The sequence below is a fragment of the Heteronotia binoei genome, chromosome 9 (assembly GCF_032191835.1).
Source record: "Heteronotia binoei isolate CCM8104 ecotype False Entrance Well chromosome 9, APGP_CSIRO_Hbin_v1, whole genome shotgun sequence".
NCBI classification, from domain to species: domain Eukaryota; kingdom Metazoa; phylum Chordata; class Lepidosauria; order Squamata; family Gekkonidae; genus Heteronotia; species Heteronotia binoei.
The window spans coordinates 60218776-60240566 of NC_083231.1; the positions used below are offsets into that span (position 1 = coordinate 60218776).

The following is a 21791-nucleotide window of genomic DNA, read 5'->3' on the forward strand; positions in this document are numbered from 1 at the left end:
GTTTCTTTTAAATCTGCTTGTATTTTATGACTGTGACTTTTAGTTTATGGTTCATTAGTGGGCAATAGGCTATTTTAAATATCTAAAGGAATGAATGGCTTGTTTATGGATTTGGAAAGTGGGCTTTCAGAAGCCATGCTTCTGTGACATATACGGTTATGATACCACCTTATACAGTACAAAATATTATTCAGCTATTACAACTGCAACCTTTCTCTTCTCTTTGCTTTTCAGGAGCTGACAAGTGCTTTGATGCATGTGAAATTGCATCTTTTTGTCCAGATCTTCACACTTGTATTCTTCCCAACAGCAATATGGCTATTTCTTCAGCTGCTATCTATCACACCTATAAATGAATGGCTTTTAAAAGGGTATGTTTTAACATCTCAGTGGTGAAGTATTTACTGTTGCTTTTTCAGTAATGTGTTTTCAGTAGGGTGTTTTTATAAGTGGAGCGATTTTTCTGTGTAGGGTAATACTTTGACACATGCTTGTAGAAAAAAAATAATATGTAAAAGATTGCTGTTTCAAAATCTTGGTCTTGTGTATGAAGGCTTGTCAGCTAATTTTATGCGTAGGGAGTTATTCAACATATCATGCCTCTTGTTGACAAGCCTTCTGGATTTAATTTGTTATGATGGCTTTCAAGGAACATGGGATAGGAAACATGAGTGTTGAATAGGTGTTTATACCAAACAGCGTACACAGTGCATTTCAGCGGTTAGGTTTGGAGGTATCACACTATGCGTATTGGGAAGACTGTGGGTAGCAATAAAAGGGAGGGCATGATATAACGAGAGGACACTATATAACAAGAGAAAAACATAGTGTAGCTACATCAGTGAAAGATGTCAAGAATGATTGTAGTATGTTGTAGTTAATTCTTAAGGAAAGCGTTTAAAATGGGCATATATTTTAGAAGCTGCTTAATTGTCTCCAGAGATTAGAACTTGGTCCCATAATGAGATGAATTTACCTTTCTGTTAGCATATGGGGTTACATCAAATTATCTCCATATCGTTAACTGTGGCCATGATCAGAAGAGTTGAGCAGGTATGTACAAGATGAATCCATGCACTCTTGGGAGACTTTTTTCCTTTCTGCAACAGCTGCTGGAGTCAAATGGTAACATTTCTTTTAAGCTAAAGATCTGTTTTGCAATTTGGATCTTAGTGTTACTGAAAGACAAGTGCATCAAAGCCAGTGTGGTACAGTTTCTTTTGCAATTGCATGATCATAGGGAAATAAATAAATCCCACAGATAAACACGCATTTACATTCTGCACTTTGTTTAGAACTGGAGTGCATATTTAAAAGAGGCTCATGCTTGAACATCTACATGAGTAATGTAAAATCAAAACAAAACTAAAAAAACCCACCAATCCCTCTGCTTAAACCATTGACAGGTTTCCTTTTAGTTAATCTCTTCCAAACTCCACTTCTAACACAGAGCAGCCTATAAGAGAATTTGATTGTTAATTTCCTTCTGTATTATTGTAAATCTTCATCCATTTATTTATGTTGTGCTCTTCTTTGCAACACAAAAAGGTTTCTCCTCCTCCCCCCCAGTACAGACATAATAACAGGGTGATCTTAAGCAGACTTACTTTGAAGCAGATTTTAGTGATACAAAGACCTTTATCGGGGTGGCCAAATTATGACTCGGGAGCCACATGTGGCTCTTTCACACATATTGTGTGGCTCTTGAAGCCCCAACCGCCCTGTTGGCCAGCTTGGAGAAGGAGTTTCTCTCTTTCAATCATTTCTCCAAGCCAGCCAGCAGCTTGGAGAATGCATTTAAAGAAAGTTGTTTTCTTTTCCATCCTCCCTCCCCCCATCTATTTTCCTTCCTGCCTGTTTTTGTTTTTGTGTTTCTTGTTTGTCTGTACACCTCTGTCTGCACACCTCTTTTTAAAATTCTGTCTTGTAAATAAACTGCATCCTTCTTATATTTTAATTATATTTTAATTGGAAGGAGTTCTGGTCCTCATTACTAGTCTAATTGGGTGAATTCACATTAAGTAGCAGACAAAAAGGAACCCTCTATTTTTGTTAATTGGAATTTTTCTCTAAATTAGAAATTCTGGACTCCTCCCAGAAACGTGATGTTTTGACACTTCCCTCTCTTCTCGTCTCTTCTCTTCCTTTATGCTTCCGCCACTCCCTTATTTTTATTCACTGCCCCCCTAATTGCACCCAAGGCCACTACAACCCCCCTGGATTGTTCCAGCGCCCCCCAGGGAGCAATATCGCCCACTTTGGGAAACCTTGGTTTAGAGACATTTTATTGAAATTTGAATCTGCAGCTAGTTATTGAAAACATTCCTTTTTCATACCATGATCCAATGAATACAGGTGGTGTGCCCCACCACCTCATTGACTGGGAGGATTCCGTCCAAGTCCACCGAGGAGTGAGCCCTACATAAAACAAGGGGGGCAGACCCCCAGGAAAGTGGTACAGGAAGAGGAAAAGAAACACAGGGCTGCCCATGGGTGTGCTATGGGCTTGTCAAGGGCTCTGAATCCCAGCCCCACTGGGGGCAACACCAGATCCATCATGTGGAGCCTGGCCAGGGCACACCAACATCCTGGCAGCTTCTCCCACCCCCGTTTGAGGAGGTGGCATCTGTCCACTGTGAAATTTTGTCCACAACTGCTTGGCCTGGTGGAGTCCCCAGTAACTAAAGTCTGGAAAACAACTGATCCAACCTTCATGTCCTTTCTCAAAGGGTTGAGGGTGTGAAGATGTTCCACGACCCTGATAGAGAAGTGCAAGGGGATAGGGGTAGGGAATAGAGAGCAGCACATCAGTTGGTGGGCCTGCAACCATCTTACCTCAATCTCTGTCTGCCCCTGCAGCTGCTACTGTGGTGTCGCCCCACCACTGACCTCATAAACACACATGAACACATACAGCTGCTTTATTCTGAATCACAACCTTGATCCTTTTAACTGGAGATGCTAGAGATTGAATCTGGTACTTTTTGCATGCCAGGTGGATGCCCTACCACTGAGCCATGACCTCTCTCCAAAGGAGATGGAGGTTGACTCCATCTTCTCCTGGCTCAGCACTGCAGTATGGGTGGCCCACTGGGGACCCAAAGGACCCATTGAGGACCCAGGTTGGTTAATGGGTTAACCAAGGTCTTTTCACCTTTAAAGTTTATTGTGGCTATATGCTTGTGGCTACTTGCTTGTGCACTACTTTGTCTCTGTGATCACATGGTCATGCTTGTGTGAAAAGGGGGGCTGTTCCTATCCTGCTGCTGTCATTCATGGTGCCAAACTTCAGTAACTGGATGGCAAGTGGATGGGTCACTGGAGGGTGCTTACAGAAGGAAGAACAACAATGGTAGTGTGGCCAAGGGTATGTGCAGCAAGCAAGTGACCCCCACCCTCTAGTAAGATCCTTTGCTACTTGGGCTCTGCATTAGCATTTGGGGTGGTCTAGAGGGTTTGGGGCCAGGACCAAGCGGGTGAGGCCATGGAGGTCACCTGACAGACCATGTGTTTCCCAAATGGTATGTGATGTCTTGGAGGTGGTTCTCCTTCCAGGGTGGGCTGATCCAGTAGCAACATAAATGGTTGCCTGTCTGGTGCACCCCTGGGCTCTGGCTTCAGCAGATGGGTCTTGGAGTGGTGTTCCCATGGTGCTGTGATTGTTAGCAGCCTCCCACTGGCAGAGCACTATGCCACAGTGCATCCTGAGTAATCACAGTTCAACAAGAATTAATCTAAAACAATAATACACTATGATATAGATGCTAAAATAATATTTACTGTGATTAGCAATGTTATGTAATATCCGGGGCTTTTATAGTGGCAGGAACTCCTTTGTATATTAGGCTACACCCCCCCTGATGTAGCCAATCCTCCAAGAGCTTACAGGCTCTTATTACAGGGCCTACTGTAAGCGTTTGGAGGATTGGCTACATCGGGGGGGGGGTGTAGCCTAATATGCAAAGGAGTTCCTGCTACAAAAAAAAGCCTTGGTAATATCCAATAGATCTTTCAAATAATATGCATTACAATTGTACAACTATTTTTCACATACATCTAAAGTTATAACCCTTAAAGTACCCAAGGAAACAGTCCAACAAGCAATACTACTGTTCATTGTATCGCTAGTGACAGTGAAAACAATAAGTAATTTTTAAATATGATGGAACCTTATCCACATCCAAAGAGCAGTGCTAAAAACAGAGCTGCAAAGATGCTAATTTTCTTTGGTCATGAAAGGAGTTGTTGATATGTATCAGTTAAGGTTAATAAGGTTCCTTAAGACACAGAAGATCTTCCTCATATCATATGACGTGGCTTCTAGATCATGGTATCATTTTGTTTGTGATCTTCATCCGAGAATATTTCTTCATAGAAGAACAAAATGCAAAAGGCATTTTTACAGTAAGTCTAATATAACATCAACTTCTAACATAAGACTCACATGTCAGTATATATTATAGTCTGTATATATAAACATTCACACTCACCTCCCAAAAATTATATCGATATTGAATAATTTTTGAGGCAACAATCTATAATAATAATGACTGAAGTTCAAATATTTCTCTCTTTGGTATAGCTTCTCCTAATGACATTGTAAAGCACTAGTCATTTATAAACTAGTCTCATTGATGAACAACAGCTGTTAACCCAGATGTTAATTACAAACCTAAATTTAAAGAGATCAGCACTGGTCTATTTAAAAAAATTCTATCCTGAATTAAAGTACTCACAAAAAAGATGTAAATTCCATTCCAATTGATTAAGTCTTTATGGGGCATAGGATTTCCAGGTAAATATCCAATGTGCCTCCTTACTTAAGAGTAATCTTTGAACATCTGACCTCAAACAGGTGTGGTTCAAATTTCTCCAGGACCAGGAATTTAAAATCTTTTGGTCACTGGTGCATGTCCTCTTTCTAAAAAATAGTAAACAAGAGTACTTCCATAGTTTTATTTCTTATATGTGATTTGTGCTCACGGTGTTGTCCTGGGTTCAATGCGGCTTTTCAGTGCACTGAAGAAAAATAATGCTAAATGTGCTTTTGATTTTTCCACTTCAGCAGACCCCATTAAGAGGACTATCCTTAAATACTAGTTTATGGTTAGAGATCTTCCGGGATGTGAGGAGGATGTGAGGTTCAGAAGATCTAGGAGCCTCAGAAATGTATTGATAAGAGCTGATGTATTGCCCCCTATCAAGAATACTTTATCTACCATGGGGCATCATAAATGTAGCTCCTGTTCTGTTTGCTTTATGGTATGGGAAGTCAAAAGATTGGTGCTTCCTAATTTTGAAAGGGATCTAGTGACCTTTGTGAATTGTGCAGCAAAGCAAGTAATTTACTTGATGCAATGTACTTGTTCATTAATTTATGTGGGCTCTTTGATATGTGTTATCAGAACTACTGAATGTAGTGTAATCTTTTTCTTTCTCCTCTGTGGCTTATTCATGATTGATGATTGCACTGAATATTACATTTTTGTGTGTGTTTTCTCTCTCTTAGTTTGCAGACAGTAGGCTGCATGCCACCTCCTGTATCTTCAGCGGTGATATTAACCAAAGCAGTTGGTGGAAATGAGGTGAGTTTTTTAAAAAATTAACATGGTTTTTAAAAACTGTTTCAGAACTAAGTACTTCCATTAGGGAGATGCTATTAGTATTGTTCCATACTCTGGTCAATTCATTCTAACCAGGGCTTTTTTTGAGCAGGAACGCAGTTCTGGCTGGCTTGGTGTCAGGAGATGTGGCCTATATGCAAATGAGATGTCATCAAACAATGGCAACATCAGGGGTTGTGGTATAATACACAAATGAATTCCTGCTGGGCCTTTTCCTACAATAAAAAACCTGGTTCTAACAATCTTTCAGACAAAATAGAAATATGGGTCTTATAAGCCAGCTACATAAAAATAATCTCATCTCGTGTTTTCTTGGGACAGATGTCTTCTTCCAAGTGGAGAGGTTAAACAACAGATTCCAAGTGGAGAGGTTAAACTTCAGTGATATAAGAGAAGAAAGAGCTTATTTTTTTTGCCCACATGGGGATGAAATTCCTTTAAATTTGCAGGAACTGGTGTTCAGTCAAATTCACATGAATGAGAAGATGATTAAGAAACCTCTGATTCCCAGTGGTTTCTGTTACAGGCCCCCAATTAATAGGCCCACTCTGGATTTGGAGAGTATACTATTGGAAAGAAGCTAGAGATGCAGGTGGTGGTGGTGCTGAGATGAGCTCAGACTGTTTCTCTTCTTTGACAGTTGGCACCCTCTGGGGAAGTCAGCATGTGGGAGTGCAATAGCACTCAAAGTACTGCTCTTGAGCTCACTCATGCTCTCTTAAACTTCTGTGCTCAGGTGTCATTATCAACCTTGGTTTGAGCAAATGCTGTTTAGATGTGATGTACGCAAAAAAAGCTGGCTTAGTGTAGGCTAGCACAGTTTGTATTATCTGTCCTTTGTTAAGATGTACAAATTCATAGGCCAATGGTTTGTTGAGAAGTGACACCTCTCAATGCCATCTGACCACTGAGAGAATATTGGGGAGGATGCTGGGAGGTAGGAGAGGCAAGAAGCAGAGTTTTTGAAACTTACAAATGAGTATTTGAAACTTACACTGGTAGATAAACCTTATTGCACAAATCATGGCATCTGAATGCTGCCAAAATCTTTCAAATGTAGTTTGTGTCTTTTTACATACGTTCAGAGAATGCAAAGCAGTATTCAGGAACGATTCTTCCTTGTAGAGAGCAGGAGCCCAGCAGATGGGGGAAAGGTTTGCCTGCCCCAATATGATGTTCTGCCCTCCTGTGATAGCAGTAAGGGGTAGGCAGTGGTTGTTCCTCTATGTAAATGAATTGAATTGTGTAAATGAATTTTTTGCTGGTTGGTGAGTGAGTGCCTGAAAAGGGGCTGATTGCCCAGCACTTCTCCTTTGCACTTACCACATACAGCAAACAACACTCAGCACTTTCGGAACTACTCTTCATTTGAAATGAGTACAATACATAGAATTTCTGCAAGAGTGTCCCAAGGGTGAGTGACATCATTTACGTGTGCTGAAACAGTAGTGAAGATTATTTCAGTTTTGGTTCTGATAGGTTGTCTTATGGAATGTGAGTACATGATTAATTGTCTCCCTTCTAGAGGCTAGCAACAACATGTTTGAAGTAGAAGTAACAGATAAGTTTCAGTTCTGTGTGTTCAGTTGCCAGAAGAATGGAATGATGTTTGGGATTTTTGGAAATTCCTGTTGGAGAACAGCTCTTCGTTGAGGATTTTGAACTATCAGAAAAGATGCACGCAAAAACTTTAAAATATCAACTTATTCCTATAAAATGTCTTTGGGAAGCTCCTTGCAAGGTTGGCTTGGTTGAGAACTGAAGATAGTTTTCAATTACCAATCCCTCTATAAAGTGAGCGCAAATAACTTGGGAACCTGAACAGCAACGATGTGATGGACAGGGGAGGGGAGGGTTTCTGCAGATGATGGGGCCCCCTTATCCTTGCAGAAAGGGTTAAGGGAGTTGTTGGAATGATGGCTGCTTTCTCTCTTAAAATTGGCAGGGGGTGGGGGTTTGAGAATGTGTAAAATGCAGAGCACACCACCAGCATGATCTCTTAGCTAGCCAACCTAAAAGGAACTACTTGTTTCATTTTAGACTTGAATCTGAAGATGTTGGGGGAAAGAGCAGGAGAGAACTGAGCTGTGGCACACATCCTCCAAGCCCAGTTTCCCTTACCCTGGGTCCTTCTGATGGTGGGTGGCATTCAGCTCCTGGTAGAATCCCAAGTGGGGAGTTGGCTCGCTGCAATATCAATCCTTCCTCCATTTCTTCGGTGAAGCTTGTTAATTATATCTAGGTAATTTCCTTATTTTGGCAGAAAGATGTAATGGATGTTATCACAAATATTCATTGAACACTCCTATTTATGGTTATGTTATGCATTTAAATCTAGAAGAAATTCTTGTATTTTTTTATTGGTATTCCATGCTGAAAAGGCAATGTTTATTGTAAGAGAGGTTACACTTTTAGATCTAGCAGTGCCTTCAAATCTAAAACCTTTTCTGAAAAGAAACCTCAGCAAACCCCATGGGGCAAGGAAAATTATTGCATGTGGTGAACTCTTAAGTCATAGTCCAAGGTCAAGGCAGCAGGAGTCTATTTGAAAAAGGTTTTCTTTCTGCTTGGAAAGCAAATGAAAATCTCATCATTTAACTTTAAAATTATAGTCGTTTAAGAATATTCAATACCATTTAAAGAGCAAGTTCATTGAAAATGGATGGTTCTTTCTCTGATATCACAGCAGAAGAAAGTAATGCTTATTAAAAATAAAATAAGGAGTGTATAAGCTGGGAGGGTGGAATAAACAATTGTTCCCTCCCCCATCAGTCTTCCCCTCTGGGCTTCTGTAACTTCAGAGGGAGTTGAGCTGGCAAATTCCAATTGTCTGTCAACTCCTGTCAGTGTTTCCTTGGAGAATACTTAGTCTTCATCATGCTGAGATTCATTTTCTCCCCATTTTTTCTTTTGGTTTACTTATAAAGCCATATTTTCTGTATGCCTGGGGAGTTCCCCCAAGTACTAGAAATCCTTACTTTGTTTATGGGTGGCCTGATTTTGAGGATTTTGTGGGGGCACAGGTAATTTTACTATGGAATTTAGAAGTAGTAATGCTGAAGACCTGAATTTTTGCCACTAGCTACATTTCAACAGAACCAAAGGTTTCACAAGGTAGATTGTATTGTAATCAATACTTCTTCTAAGCTGTGGAGTTTTGTGAGCAAAAATTCTGCTTTGTGAGCTACTGGCATTAAAGTTGTGAGCTACTGCATAAATTAGCTTGCTCTGGGGCCATTTTTTCTGAGCTAAGACAAAAATGTATGAGCTGAAGTCTAAAAAACTGAGCTAGCTCACACTAACTTGGGAACACTGATTGTAAAGAGGGAACACTGATTGTAAGGAGCCTGGATCCTGAATCATTATGGCTTGTTCTATCCTGTATGCCTCCATGAGGAAAGGAATAACAATGATGCCTTTTGACTATAGGTAGCCAGCCTCAATGAACCTTAATGGGTCTGTTCAAGCATCTCTTCAGGGCCTAAGGGAGAAGACATGACATCCCCCCTCCCCCCCAAAACCTGGAAAGTTATATGTCTTTTTTTAAAAAAAGTGCAGTTCTGGTGTGTGTTTGGGGGGGGGGGCGGGGAGAAAACCAAAATGCAGTGACTGGAATTGGCTGATGCTCCTTGGATTGCAGGATCTCTTTCTCTCTCTGAGGATCTGATATGGGATAGTGGGTCACCTATCATGTAGGAATGCCTGTACCTCCTCTGCTCAATTGGTATATTTGTACATAAAGCAAATACTCTAGGAACATCATAAGTCTCCAGCACTCTGTCCTCCAAGGGCAAGCAGTCTGAATATGTGCTAGCCCATTAAACTTTTCAGCACTTAGAACTGGGGTGTACAGGACAAGATTAAAACTAGAACAAGTGCATGCTTTTCCATTTCAGGTTCAGAATAGTCTTTGTTTCGAAGCTTTCCCATGTTTGTAAAGAAACTTTGTCTTACAAACATGTACCATTTAATGTGCTTAGATTTTGGATTGCTGGTGGTTCTGCAGGCTTTGATTGTATAAGAGAATGCACTTATGTTGGCTTAAAATATTGAACTGTGCCAGAAATTAAAAACACAAATTGTGGGCCTGTGAATGTTATGGTTTGGAAGGACTCCAAGGGGATCCCTTCCCTCTCTGATTTTCCAGGACTCTCTGAGCTCTCTGGGTGAATTAGCAGGATGATTTCCCCCTTCCCTGGCCTTTCAGTTCTTTTTACTTCTTCTGTTTTTTTATTAATTTACAAAGTCAGTAGTTCTCTCCACAACAACCTCTTGACTGACCCTGACTTGTCTGTGGGTTGCTCCATTTTGTGGCTTTCACCATCTGCACATGTCTCAACCACTTTACTATTAGATATAGCATTTAATTTAGTATATATACATAAAAATACCAAGTATGAGGATTATTCAAGGGCAGAGTCTCATGTTAACTTGGTAAATATGGATAGATCCAAGTGGGCAGCCGTGTTGGTTTGAAGCAGTTGAACAAAGCAGGAGTCAAGTTGCACCTTTAAGACCAACCAAGTTTTATTCAGAATGTAAGCTTTTGTGTGCTCTCCAAGCACACTTCATCAGACAAGGGGATCAGATCTGATGAAGTGTGCTTAGAGAGCACACGAAAGCTTACATTCTGAATAAAACTTGGTTGATCTTAAAGGTGCAACTTGACTCCTGTTTTGTTCAATTGGTAAATTTGGGTTTTATTTATGTAGGAGTTGTGGGCATTTGTAGGGAAGAACTGTTGGGTAGGAAGAGGGATGCTTCACCATCCTTTGTTTTGTTAAGTGTCTTTTGTAAGTACCCCCCCCCCCCCCCAATTGTTTCCCCCCTAGCAGGGCTTATTTTCAGTCTTATTCTGGACTGGGAAGAAAATTCACTTTGACAACAACTAAAAGAAGCACTTGCAGGGAAGAACCAGCAGGTGCATATGGGATATGACTGTCTCATATAAATTCCTCTTCTCTGATTAGCATGAGGTAAACTTGAAATTGAGTTCATGTCTCTCCAATGTAGTTAAGTTGTCATAGGTTACACAATGGTGAATCCAAACTTATGTCAAATATTTGCACAGCCAATTGCAGCTACATGGTGAGTCCCTGTATACAAAACAAAACAAGAAAAACCCCTAATGTTTAAAATGGCTTTCTGAAGTAAAATTAAGTCAAGCTGTCAGAGGAGTGCTAATTCTGCAGTAGCCATGCTGAAGTTTAGGAGATATTGGAGTTAGTAATTTCTAGATTTTAAACAGACAGGATTGTCCATTCTTTTATGGTGACTGTCGGCTGATTTACTTCTGTACTGTATCTTACATTTATTTAAACCATTGATGATATGCTTTAACTGTGTGTGATTGTATGTGCGCCTGTGATTGTGTGTCTGTGTGGTGTAGTGGTAAAGAGACACAGATTGTAATCTGGAGGAACAGGTTTGACCCCCAACTTCTCCCCATGAAGCCAGCTGGGTGACCTTGGGCCAGTCACAGTTTTCTCAGAACTTTCTCAGCCCCGCCTACCTCACAAAGAGCCTGTTGTGGGGAGCAGAAGGGAAGGCAATTGTAAGCCACTCTGAGAGTCCTTTGGGTAGAAAAAAGCAGGGTATAAAAACCAACTCTTCTTTGTCTGTACTAGGATTATCTTCCTTTAAAACATTAGGATGTTATCCTTTTAAACATTTTGGGATATACTTGTGAGTAAACATACATATGATTTTGAGCAGTAACATCTATTTTCTTTAAAGATAAAGTTGGATCCAGCCAAATTTTCTGCTCAGTCTTGTCTAGTTCTCCTCTTCCACAAGGCTTTTGTCCATGCTGATCCCATGGTATCTATTAAAGCCTTTTTTGTGGTCAAAGTCGATCCTGTCTTCCCTTTTATACCAGCAGAACATTCATCAGGTGATTAAAATGTTGTATGTGCTTATCTGACCTGTGGAAGAATCAAGTGCTCATTAAACTCTTTCCTAAGTCAAGACTTATGTGTACCGCTTTCTTGTAATATTTAATTTTAAACTTTGTTTAAAAAGTTCTCATTTTGCTAAATATCAGACTAACTTGTAAATTCAAGCTTGTTGATACTTGGAACAGGGCAGAAATAGAATCTGTCATACTGTGCTATTGATGGTAATTGAGGGCTTGCAGAGCATGGCATTGATCTTGTTAAATTTCTTCCCTAAATATGGAGAAAACTGTTAGTATTGAGTCTTCTTTTTAATTAGCAGAGGCCAGATGCTCCTGGCAGAGAACACCTGTGCTACCTGAGGTATTGGGGAGTTCAGAGCCCTGTCTCTCTGCACACCAGTGGAAACGAGAAATAACTGATTTTGTGGAGATTTGGATTATTAAGGCCTTAGCAGCTGCTGTTCTCATGATATGCTTTCATTTTTGAGATCTTAGAAAATTTGCTTTAACACTGGAAGTTGGCCACTGGTAAAAAGTTTGAATGGAAGATGTTCTTAGTGAGAATCTGCTTTGATCCCAACTATACTGAGTCTGTTAAGCATTTTATTTGGATGGCTGGTAAGAAGTGGACTATCCTGGCCCTGCCACTAAAAACTTAGTATCTTTCTATCTTTTTCAGAGGGTTTTAATGAAGGAATTTTAATGATATGTAGGAGTAGCAATTTAGCAGAATTGTCACGAACTGCAATGCATTCCTAAGCAGAGTTGTACCCTTCTCACTCTACTTAAGTAAATGCGCTTAGAAGGATGTAGCTGTATTTAGGATTGCACTGCAAACATTTAACAGATTTTTAAAAAAATAGTAATGTATAAGTGTATAAAACTTGGTGTGTATAAAAATTTGCAGCATTAAAGAGAACGTGATTTCAGATCTGTTGGAAAGCATTGTATCTGGACAGATTTTTATCAGTGTGTTCTCCATGTGTAATATAGAACAGTCAGTCAGTCAAGATGCAGACTTCAGATGAGTCAAGAGGGAACTTGCCTCTAGGACATTCATTTCGTACTCTGGAGCCTGTTATCCAAGGACTGCTTTTCATTTCACATTTTGCACTTGGATATGGATAACAGAGCACAAAGTAGATGCTGGTTGTGTCAGCTGAGAATGACATAAACACCTTTTTTTCCAGGAAACTAGAAGTCCTCTTTAAGTTGTCACTTTAATTAGTTTTAAGAAAAAATGTGTTTCAGCTGTGTGAGCTCTGCTCACAAATGCCATTAAGTGAATGCATTTTGTACTCTGGTACCCCCAAATGCAAAAATAGATCATTGCAAAAAGAAATCTCAGTTCTTCCATGCCTATGGCAATGTGTTTATGACTACTCACATAGAACATAGCACTACAAAATAAGTACTATCACTAACAATCCTGTTATCCTCAACAGCTTAAATTTCCGAGACACAATCTAAAGGAGAAATAGGAACAGCTGTAATATTTCCATCATTTAAAAAGCTCTTCATTCTTTCCCCCATACTTTCCCCACACTAGTGGTCTGGAAATATCACTGGATCTCAGCAGTGCACTAAACTGTTTCCTATGCCCCCTCCCTCTTTCTGCCATGTTAAAGAAACCCCCTACAGAGCATAAGCAGGCCATATGACCACAACCACTAAGAAATGCAAAGACAATTGTGAAGCGCCAGTCCACTGGCAGGATCTGCTGAAACTGTGATGTTTTTTCCCTTGCCAGGAGCCTCCTCCTTGCCTGGTGTCATTTCTTGAACTCTTGTGGGATGAGATTAGTCTACAACAACAAAGTAGCCAGATGTCTGGTTCGGAGAGTGTCCCAGGGGTCAGGGTATGGTAGGCAAGTGGAATCATCTGGGGGTGAAGATCAAAGATACCTGAGAATTACTTATGGGCACATAGTGTGTGTCATGCCCATTATTAACAGTCTGTGAAAATTTGTATCCCTAATTAACCCTTTTGTTGATTCAGGTTTTAGAATATGAACACAAAAGTGAGTGGTATATATCTCTTCTTTCTAGTGGAAATGAGCAAACACAGAAAGATCACTTAAACTGTTTTCTGCTGTGTATAATCTATTGTAGCCCAAACAAGACATTTCAGAAAGAATATTTGTCTTGATTCAGTTTTATAAATTGTTTTCTGTTGTAAGAAACAATCCAAACAGGACATCTTTAAGTCATCTCCCTACCCCCCAACCCTGTTCTTAATTAAAATCTAATTGCTTTTTTAAAACCTAGATTATCCTGGGAGGAATGTTGATATTATCCTTTATTTTAGCATTAGACAAAGTACAATGAATAGTGAATAGCATTTAAAAAGAACAAAGATTGCAAGATGCTCTGCTCTGCAACCTGTATTCTCTGGCTTTTGTGTATTCAGTCTTTGTTATCAAGGGCCTCATTAGTGAGCTGGTTGTCTGCATTTTAACCACTGCAACTTCTCTTCCTTTATACACAAAGTCATGTTAATGTGTTGATATGCACTTGTGGGGGTGGGGAAGAGTGGCTGTGTTCCGGGTAAAATTGCATTTGCAATTTATTGCCTCTGATACATGTTGAGCAATTTTAAGGGACAATTTTGAGCAAGCAGACATTTTTAAACCCCAGTAGGAAAACCCTCTAGAGTAATTTAAAGGACATAATTGATTTATCTGTTTCAAACTTGACAGCTTCGCCATTTTCTTTCTTGCTCTCTCTCCCATTCTTACTTAACAGCACTAAAGGAAAGCAGAATGGGCTGATCATTGCTGCAAGAATAAGTTACATTTTAAACTTTCATTTCTTACTAGTGATGCTTGGGGTCTGTGTGGGTAAACTGAAGCCCTTAACGTTTCTGAGATTTCATCATTCCTTGATTACTTCTCTTTATTGTAACCTATCTAACAATAATAAAAGCACGGACTGTTGATGAAATAAAATAGTGGCTGGAGAGAAAAGTGGGTGGTGATCTCTGGCAAATGCTATACTGTTGCACTGCATTTCATTGGTACCTGATATATGTAGGGTTTTCCCCCCAGTGAACAAAGCTGATAACCAGGGCAATGTCCAGGATCCAACAGGCTATAAATGGAAATGGGCTTCAGCAAGAAACTGAGCCATGTATGAGACAGTGGAACAATAAGCACTTTTGACCAGGAAGAAAAAGCACACAAAGAGTAAAATATTGCATAAAGCTTTATTTCCTCAATAAAATTTTGCTTGCATAAGGGAAACAAAATTTTATTGAGGAAATAAAGCTTTATGCAATACCCGCGGCGCAGAGTGGTAAAGCAGCAGTATTGCAGTACTATGGTCTGAACTCTCTGCTCACAAGCTGAGTTCGATTCCGGCGGAAGCTGGATTCAGGTAGCCAGCCCAAGGTTGACTCAGCCTTCCGTCCTTCCGAGGTTGGTAAAATGAGTACCCAGCTTGCTGGGGGGAAGTGTAAAAGACTGGAGAAGGCAATAGCAAACCACCTCGTAAAAAGTCTGCTGTGAAAACGTTGTGAAAGCAATGTTACCTCAGAGTTGGAAACGACTGGTGCTTGCACAGGGGACCTTTCCTTTCCTTTCCTTTTATAAGGGAAAAAAGATCTTGTATGATACAAAAATGCCCACAGTGAGCATGGCAGCTCTGAATCATGGCCCGTGACCAGAGTTGTTGTGTGCAGTTTGTATTCCAGACAATATGAATTCATACCCAGGTATATGTAATTCAAGAAGTCAGTGTAGTTGAACTGATGTTCAGTTTCTGTACAGCTAACGCAATAAACTTCCAGTTGTCAAACAATTTAATTTGATTTGTTTTTAGATCTTTAAAGGTGTTTACAAATGTGAACATTGTCTTCCCAAACATGGCAACATTGTGCTCAGTTTACATAATTCTAAAGAGTGCCTCTTATATACATGCCTACTCCAAAATGTTATAAAATATGCCCATTTCTCTTTCAGAGTTTTGCACTTCCAACAGTGCTCTCATTTCTTTTAACATTAGTTAATTATGTCCATGTTGCTCCTAACTATATGAAACCAGCTTTCTGTCTTTAGGGGACTTCTGAGATCCCTCATTTTGACCACAGCTGAAAAGGCCCAAATATCTCCTCTTCCCTGTGAGCATTCAGAAGCCCTGTTGATGCGGGATGGGCACCGACTGGTCGACGGACCTAATTTCATCACGGACCAGGGCCCAGTTCATGGTCCATTTATCTGGTCTGTGAATTTGTGGTTTTGATGGACTACCCACAGACCATGATTTTTTTTTTTTAAGGCAGTCCATTGGGACAATCCATGGGCCAGACAGGCTGGCACCCTGAGAACCCTCAAGCTGTGCTGCCACTGTGGTGTGCAGCAATTGAGCTCAGGAGGCATTTAAATCCCTCCTGAGCCTACTTCCACGTCATGCCTATCATGGACCTCATGAACCACAAACTGGTTCATAAATCAGGAAGGTCCTTAGTAGTTCATTAAATTAACAAACCATGAACCTCCACGAACTTCCATTTTTCTTGTCCATGCCCATCCCTACTGTTGACTCAAGTGTGGCACTCTTGGGATTTTAGCCATCTCTGAACAGTCTCCATTCACCCATTCATTTTGTGCTCGCCACCAGGGACATAGACTTTTCAGTTTCGTGGGGGGGGGTGGGGCTGGGGCCCAGCCAGAGGCATTTGATCCAGTGACATCATAGGGAGGAGCCAGTGACATCACAGGGAGGGGCCTCCATTATCACTACCTATGAATTTATGAAGAAGCTCTCTCCCCATAAATTTGGGGAGTACCCCCCCAACAATGCCCATGGACCGGGCCAAACCCAGGAAAAGGTGGGAGTTGGTCAGTGGTTATAGTGGTATCTCTTGCTGTGGCCTGTTTTTGAAATTCACTTTTGGAATAGTCACTTTAAGATCTGCAAATATACATATCATGTGCTCATAGAATTGGATTCCCTGGTCCAATGTTTTTGAAACTTGGAAGGTATTTTGAAGAGAGGCACCGGATGCTATGCTGAAAATTTGATGCCTCTACCTCAAAAACCAGCCCCTCCAGAGCTCCAGATACCCACAGATCAATTCACCATTATACCCTATGGCAGGGGTGGCCAATGATAGCTCTCCAGATGCTTTTTGCCTACAAGTCCCATCAGCCCTAGCCAGCATGGCCAATGGCTGGGGCTGATGGGAGTTGTAAGCAAAAAACATCTGGAGAGCTACCGTTGGCCACCCCTGCCCTGTGGGAATCGATCTCCATAGGGAATAATGGAGTGTCCAGCAGACTTCCCTTCCCCCCGCTGTTTTCTGATGACCTTGAAGCAGGGAGAGGGCCTCCAAACTGAGGGATCCCCTGCCCCTAACTGGGGATTGGCAACCCTATGCCTAGGTGGTGAACAATTGTCAATACACACCTACTTGACCAAGTCTTTAAGAATGTAGTCATTTTGAGAAGAAAAAAAAAAAGGCTTGGTGGGGCCATTAATTTTCAAAAGGATCTGGTTCAGCATCCACTTAAATTAATGTAAACAATCACAGGCTTGAAGAAGACACAAAATATCTATCTGCCAAAAGAACCCGCAAATACTACAGCAATATGTATGCAACATAGCAATACAGTGTTATTCCTCCCCCTAATCATTAACTAGTTTAACAAAGTTTGAGTCTAGTAGCACCTTTCAGACAAAGTTTTATTCTGTTTTAGCTCAATTAGCATTTCTAAGAAGCTGGGGTTGTAAAATCAATAACACCACTAACGTCTTTGCAGCCCAGAGGGGAAAATCACGCATGGACTTTACCACCCCATTCATGCCTTTGAAGATAATGATCTCTCCTCCTTGAAAATTTAAATTGGAAGCCCCCAGGTCCTGTGTTGGTTGCCCGGAGGGGGCTTAGCCCCTGCCGGGAAAATCCAGGAGGGGCTCAAGCCCTGGAGCCCCCGCGTAGTTTACGCCTATGCTTGCCACTGGTGTTTAAGTACATTTAGAACAGTCAGTGTTTTATGAAGTATCTGATGAAGCATGCATGAAAGCTTTTACCCAGAATAAAACTTTGTTGGTCTTAAATGTACTACTGGACTCAGACTTTGTTCTGGAGTGTCTAGAACTCTTTGTTCTGGAGTGTCCATAATTGGCCATGCTGGCTAGGGCTGATGGGAGTTGTAGGCAAAAAGCATCTTTGTTCTGAATTACTTGTCATTATGAGATTCATGTATTTGCATCTCTTCAACAACGCTGCCATATTGAGACTCTTAGGTCACCTGGAGTTTTGGCTACTCTCCTTATTTATTTACTTGTAATCACTTAGGACATTCTGTTTACTTCATAGTATGATTAAAGCCCATTTAGGAACAAAATGTGCCTTGTGTAGCTGATGTCACTTCAGTTTGCTAGACCTGTGACATCTGGTTCTTTGTAGATGTTTTGCCTTCTGTCTAGCAGAGATTGAAGTAGATGAATTATTATTCTGTGTAAGAATAAATGTAGAAAGAAGTTCCCCCAGACACATTTCATGTTCACTACTTTTTGATTGAGATCTGTGACTGAAAGTTAGTTGTGATTCAAGTAGAGGCTTGTTTCACTGAAATGTTTAGTGCTCCAGCTGATCTCTCCAACAAGATCAAAAGCTGATGCTGTTCTTCCTCCCTACTTTGTAGTAGCTAAAATGGGGCTGTGAAGGGATCCCATGTGGATATAAAGGCCTCTGTAGAGCATTTGTATAGCCTGGGGGGATTCTTCAGATGCCTGACGCCACCCATTTTTCTTCCATATGAGCTGCCTATATGGGTGTGCTGTGAATTCATCCTTTTTGTTTGACGCATTTAACCAACTGATCACCTGATGTATTTCTGCTCCCTTACAATTTTGGAACATAATCTCATTACAAATTAACATTTACTTTTCAACAATGTATTGTGAGTAAAATATGTGAGATGTAAAATAAAAAGCGCCCTGCAGTTCTCTGGCATAGTCTTTGAGTTTGGAGATGTATGAATAATGAGGGCTGAATAGGAAGCATGTTTTTAAGTTTTGTTTTCCTCAACAAGATAAATTAAGTATGATTAGGCATTAATGTAGACCTATTTTTATAAATGAAAATAATAGGACCTCACAGCCTTGTAGAACGTTAGCAAGACTGAGGTCTTGCCAGAACTAAATAAAAACGAAACCTAAAAGTCTTTTATTGATACCAGATAACTGATACATTCTCCTGTTCAACCTCCCGCCAGATGTCATTCAGATTGGGTTCTCAGACTTTGATGTTTTCTCCAACCAAGGTCACGCATTCCAAGGTAGACACATCTTGGTTGCTGATCATCTCCGTCTCTCTAGAGACAAGATAAAAGTTCCCCCAAATACTTTCACATTTGAGTGGGCTCACTCTCATCTATGCTATTCTACTAATGTTAGGTTAATGCTTTAAAATGTTCAGGGTTACAAAATAAACTTGTTAAAATGCATGGTGGTTAGTTCCAAGTGAATATATATAGATACCTGAATATATGAATACATGGTGAGAGTTATTTGACTAAATATAAAAACAATTGGTACATAATAAGTAATGACAAGAATACTAGGATAATCCAAGCCAATCAGAATGAGTATATACAGGGCTGGCCTGTCCATTAGGCAGCCCTAGGTGGCTGCCTAGGGCCTGGCCCGGGAGGTGCCAGTTTAAGCCCTCCCGCACACCCTCTCCTCCTTGGAGAGGAAAATAGATGCACATGCTCTGAGGTGCAGGAGCTGTACTGCCACCGTGGCTCTCACCCAGGCGAAGGTGGGAGGAGGAAGGCTGTGGGGGGCAGGGCCTTGCCTTGGGCGCCAGACACCCTGAAGCTGGCCCTGAGTATACAGCACTTAACCAGAACAAACAACCTTGTCAGGCCCTTTTTCCTGACACCCAGTAGTGTTGAGTTATTGACAAGAAGAGGACTCATGGGGAAGGGAAAGTTCCACTTCCCCCTCCTTGCTTTCAGTTCTGCTTTCAATTCTGCTTTCTTTCTGTATCCTAGTCTGCACCTTTCTGGTCTGCACCAGATGTGCGGGGAAAGTAAGGCACAACTGGCTGTAATTTCACCTTCCCCTAATAGCATGCCCCATCAGACTTTTGCATGGCACCCACCTGATCTTTTAGTTGTTATACAGACATTGTTTTTCCATTTGGGGTTTTTTTAACCTTCTCCAAATTTTAAAAAAGAGTTGTTGATGTTGCAAAACTTCAGTTTCCTCTATGTTTGTAGAGACTTGTACCCTACATGTACCAATTAAAAGGCAGGTACTACAGGGGTGTCGGTGGTTTCCTGTTATGTAGCTTCTTTATCTTTACTGGCTTGGCAGGGGGAGTCTAATAAATGAATTTATTTAGTCTTTTTCTAAATGCCGTCTAAGCTTGTGGTGGCACCTGCTGGTAGGGAATTCCACAAATCATTTGTAGTGTTAAAGATCCCATAAATTTCTATGTGAAGCTAAGATTTTCTTCTTCATGCAATTTGCGTTGCATAAATCCCATTTGCCTTTTTCTTTTGAGCATTCATCCTGTTTGGAGAAATCCTTCTGGAGTCCTTTAGTCTATTTGATTTCACTGCCCCAAGTAATTTGGCATCATTCACATACTTGCCTACTATTCTATTGGCCCCTGAATTTAGCTTATTAGTGAATATATAATGATACTTCTGCCATTAGAATAGTTGTACTTGCTCCATTGCTTGTGGAGAGGCAAATTAGCAACTACCATCAACCAAGAGAGCCACATTTACTTCCATGAGGCCTGCACCTCAGGTAGGTTCACAGCTTACCTGTTCCTCTGGTGACAGCTGTTTCAGGGTGAGAAAAACCTGTCAACTGCATGCCCCACCAGCCAAGGGCCATGCCCACTTTCCTGAACTAAGGGGCAAGTGCTGCATTTGGGAATAGTGGAAGCACCACCTCTAGCTCCTGACCCTTTGAAGAGCAAGATTTAGTCCTCTTGTATTTATTTATTTCAATTTATATCCTGCCCTCCCTGCAAGTGGGCTCAGGGTGGGTCACAAACAACAATTTTACAAAGCCATTAAAACAGTTAAACCAAATAATTAAAACAAAAGGCTGGTACTACAGGAAAACAATAACATTTAACAGTCCTAAATTGCAACTAGGCCATAATCAAAACAGTAAAAATCTTGTAAATGTGGGCAGTATGCAGCTAAAAGCTTCAGCAAGGGAAGCCGAATAATTGGGTGTCCACCACCTCAACCAAAGGCTTGGAGGAACAGTTCGATTTTACAGGCCCTGTGAAACTGTAATAGGTCCTGCAGGCCCTGTTCCACCAGGCCAGGGCAGAAAAGGCCCTGGCCCTGGCTCTGGCTGAGGCTGTGGACATCCTTTGGGCTGAGATCAACCAGTAAGTGATGGTATGCCAAGCACAAGGGACATATATGGGGAGAGGGGCTCCCTTAGATATATTGGTCCCAGGTTGTATAGGGCATTAAAGGTCAGTACCAACACCTTGAAATGGATCTGGTGCTCATTCGGTCGCCAGAGCAATTGGCAAAGCACTGACTGAATGCATACCTTAAAGACTAACAATATTTCCAGGGTATAAACTTTCAAGAGTAGAAGTTCCATCAGGACTCCTGGAAGCTTATACCCTGGAAATATGGTTGGTCTTTAAGGTGCTACTGGACTCAAATCTTGCTCTTCTGCTGCAGACCAATGCAGTTACCTACTAAGTCTACGGACTCTTATCTGAGAGAACTGGGCTTGATTCCCCACTCCTCCACTTGCAGCTGCTGGAATGGCCTTGGGTCAGCCATAGCTCTCATAGGAATTGTCCTTGAAAGGGCAACTGCTGTAAGAGCTCTCTCATTTGCTCTTTCAGTTTCCCTCCTCACTGTATTTTCCATCTCATGTGGCTTTTGTTTACAGGGGTCCCACAGTCCTTCATATAGTATTTTCAGGTAATCAAAAGGCGTCCTCTCTTCTAGGTTTACTGGGTCATTCCTATCTATGTGCCCAATGACACATTGAAAATGGTTTGTGTAGCCATGCTTTTCTTGTGTACTGGATGATCTTCATCAAGAGTTCTATAGTCTGATAATTCTAATAATGTTTTCTATCATTTTTCTCAGAAAGAAGCAACATAATGTATCCAATTTGTCTGCTCTATAGCATATGTCTTTTAAAAATTAGTAACTTGAAGACTAAACCTTCTTGGAAGGAAGCTGATTTTTAGGTTCAGATCAGATGTCACAAACAAACCTCAGTCTGTCTGTTCATGACAGGAATGAACTTGGTTAATTGCCA

The 21791-nt window shown here is 40.9% G+C and overlaps 1 protein-coding gene across 4 annotated transcripts in view; it reads left to right on the plus strand.

The window, feature by feature from the left end:
• SLC10A7 (solute carrier family 10 member 7) overlaps positions 1 to 21791 on the plus strand; it is a 194858-nt gene that overhangs the window by 8513 nt on the left and 164554 nt on the right. For 3 of the 4 annotated variants that reach the window (XM_060246676.1, XM_060246678.1, XM_060246677.1), the window contains exons 3-4: positions 235 to 371; positions 5510 to 5585. In XM_060246676.1, the coding sequence (XP_060102659.1) occupies positions 235 to 371; positions 5510 to 5585 (213 nt within the window). Of the gene's footprint in view, positions 1 to 234; positions 372 to 5509; positions 5586 to 21791 lie in introns of those variants that run through there. The other variant, XM_060246679.1, reaches the window with a different exon arrangement.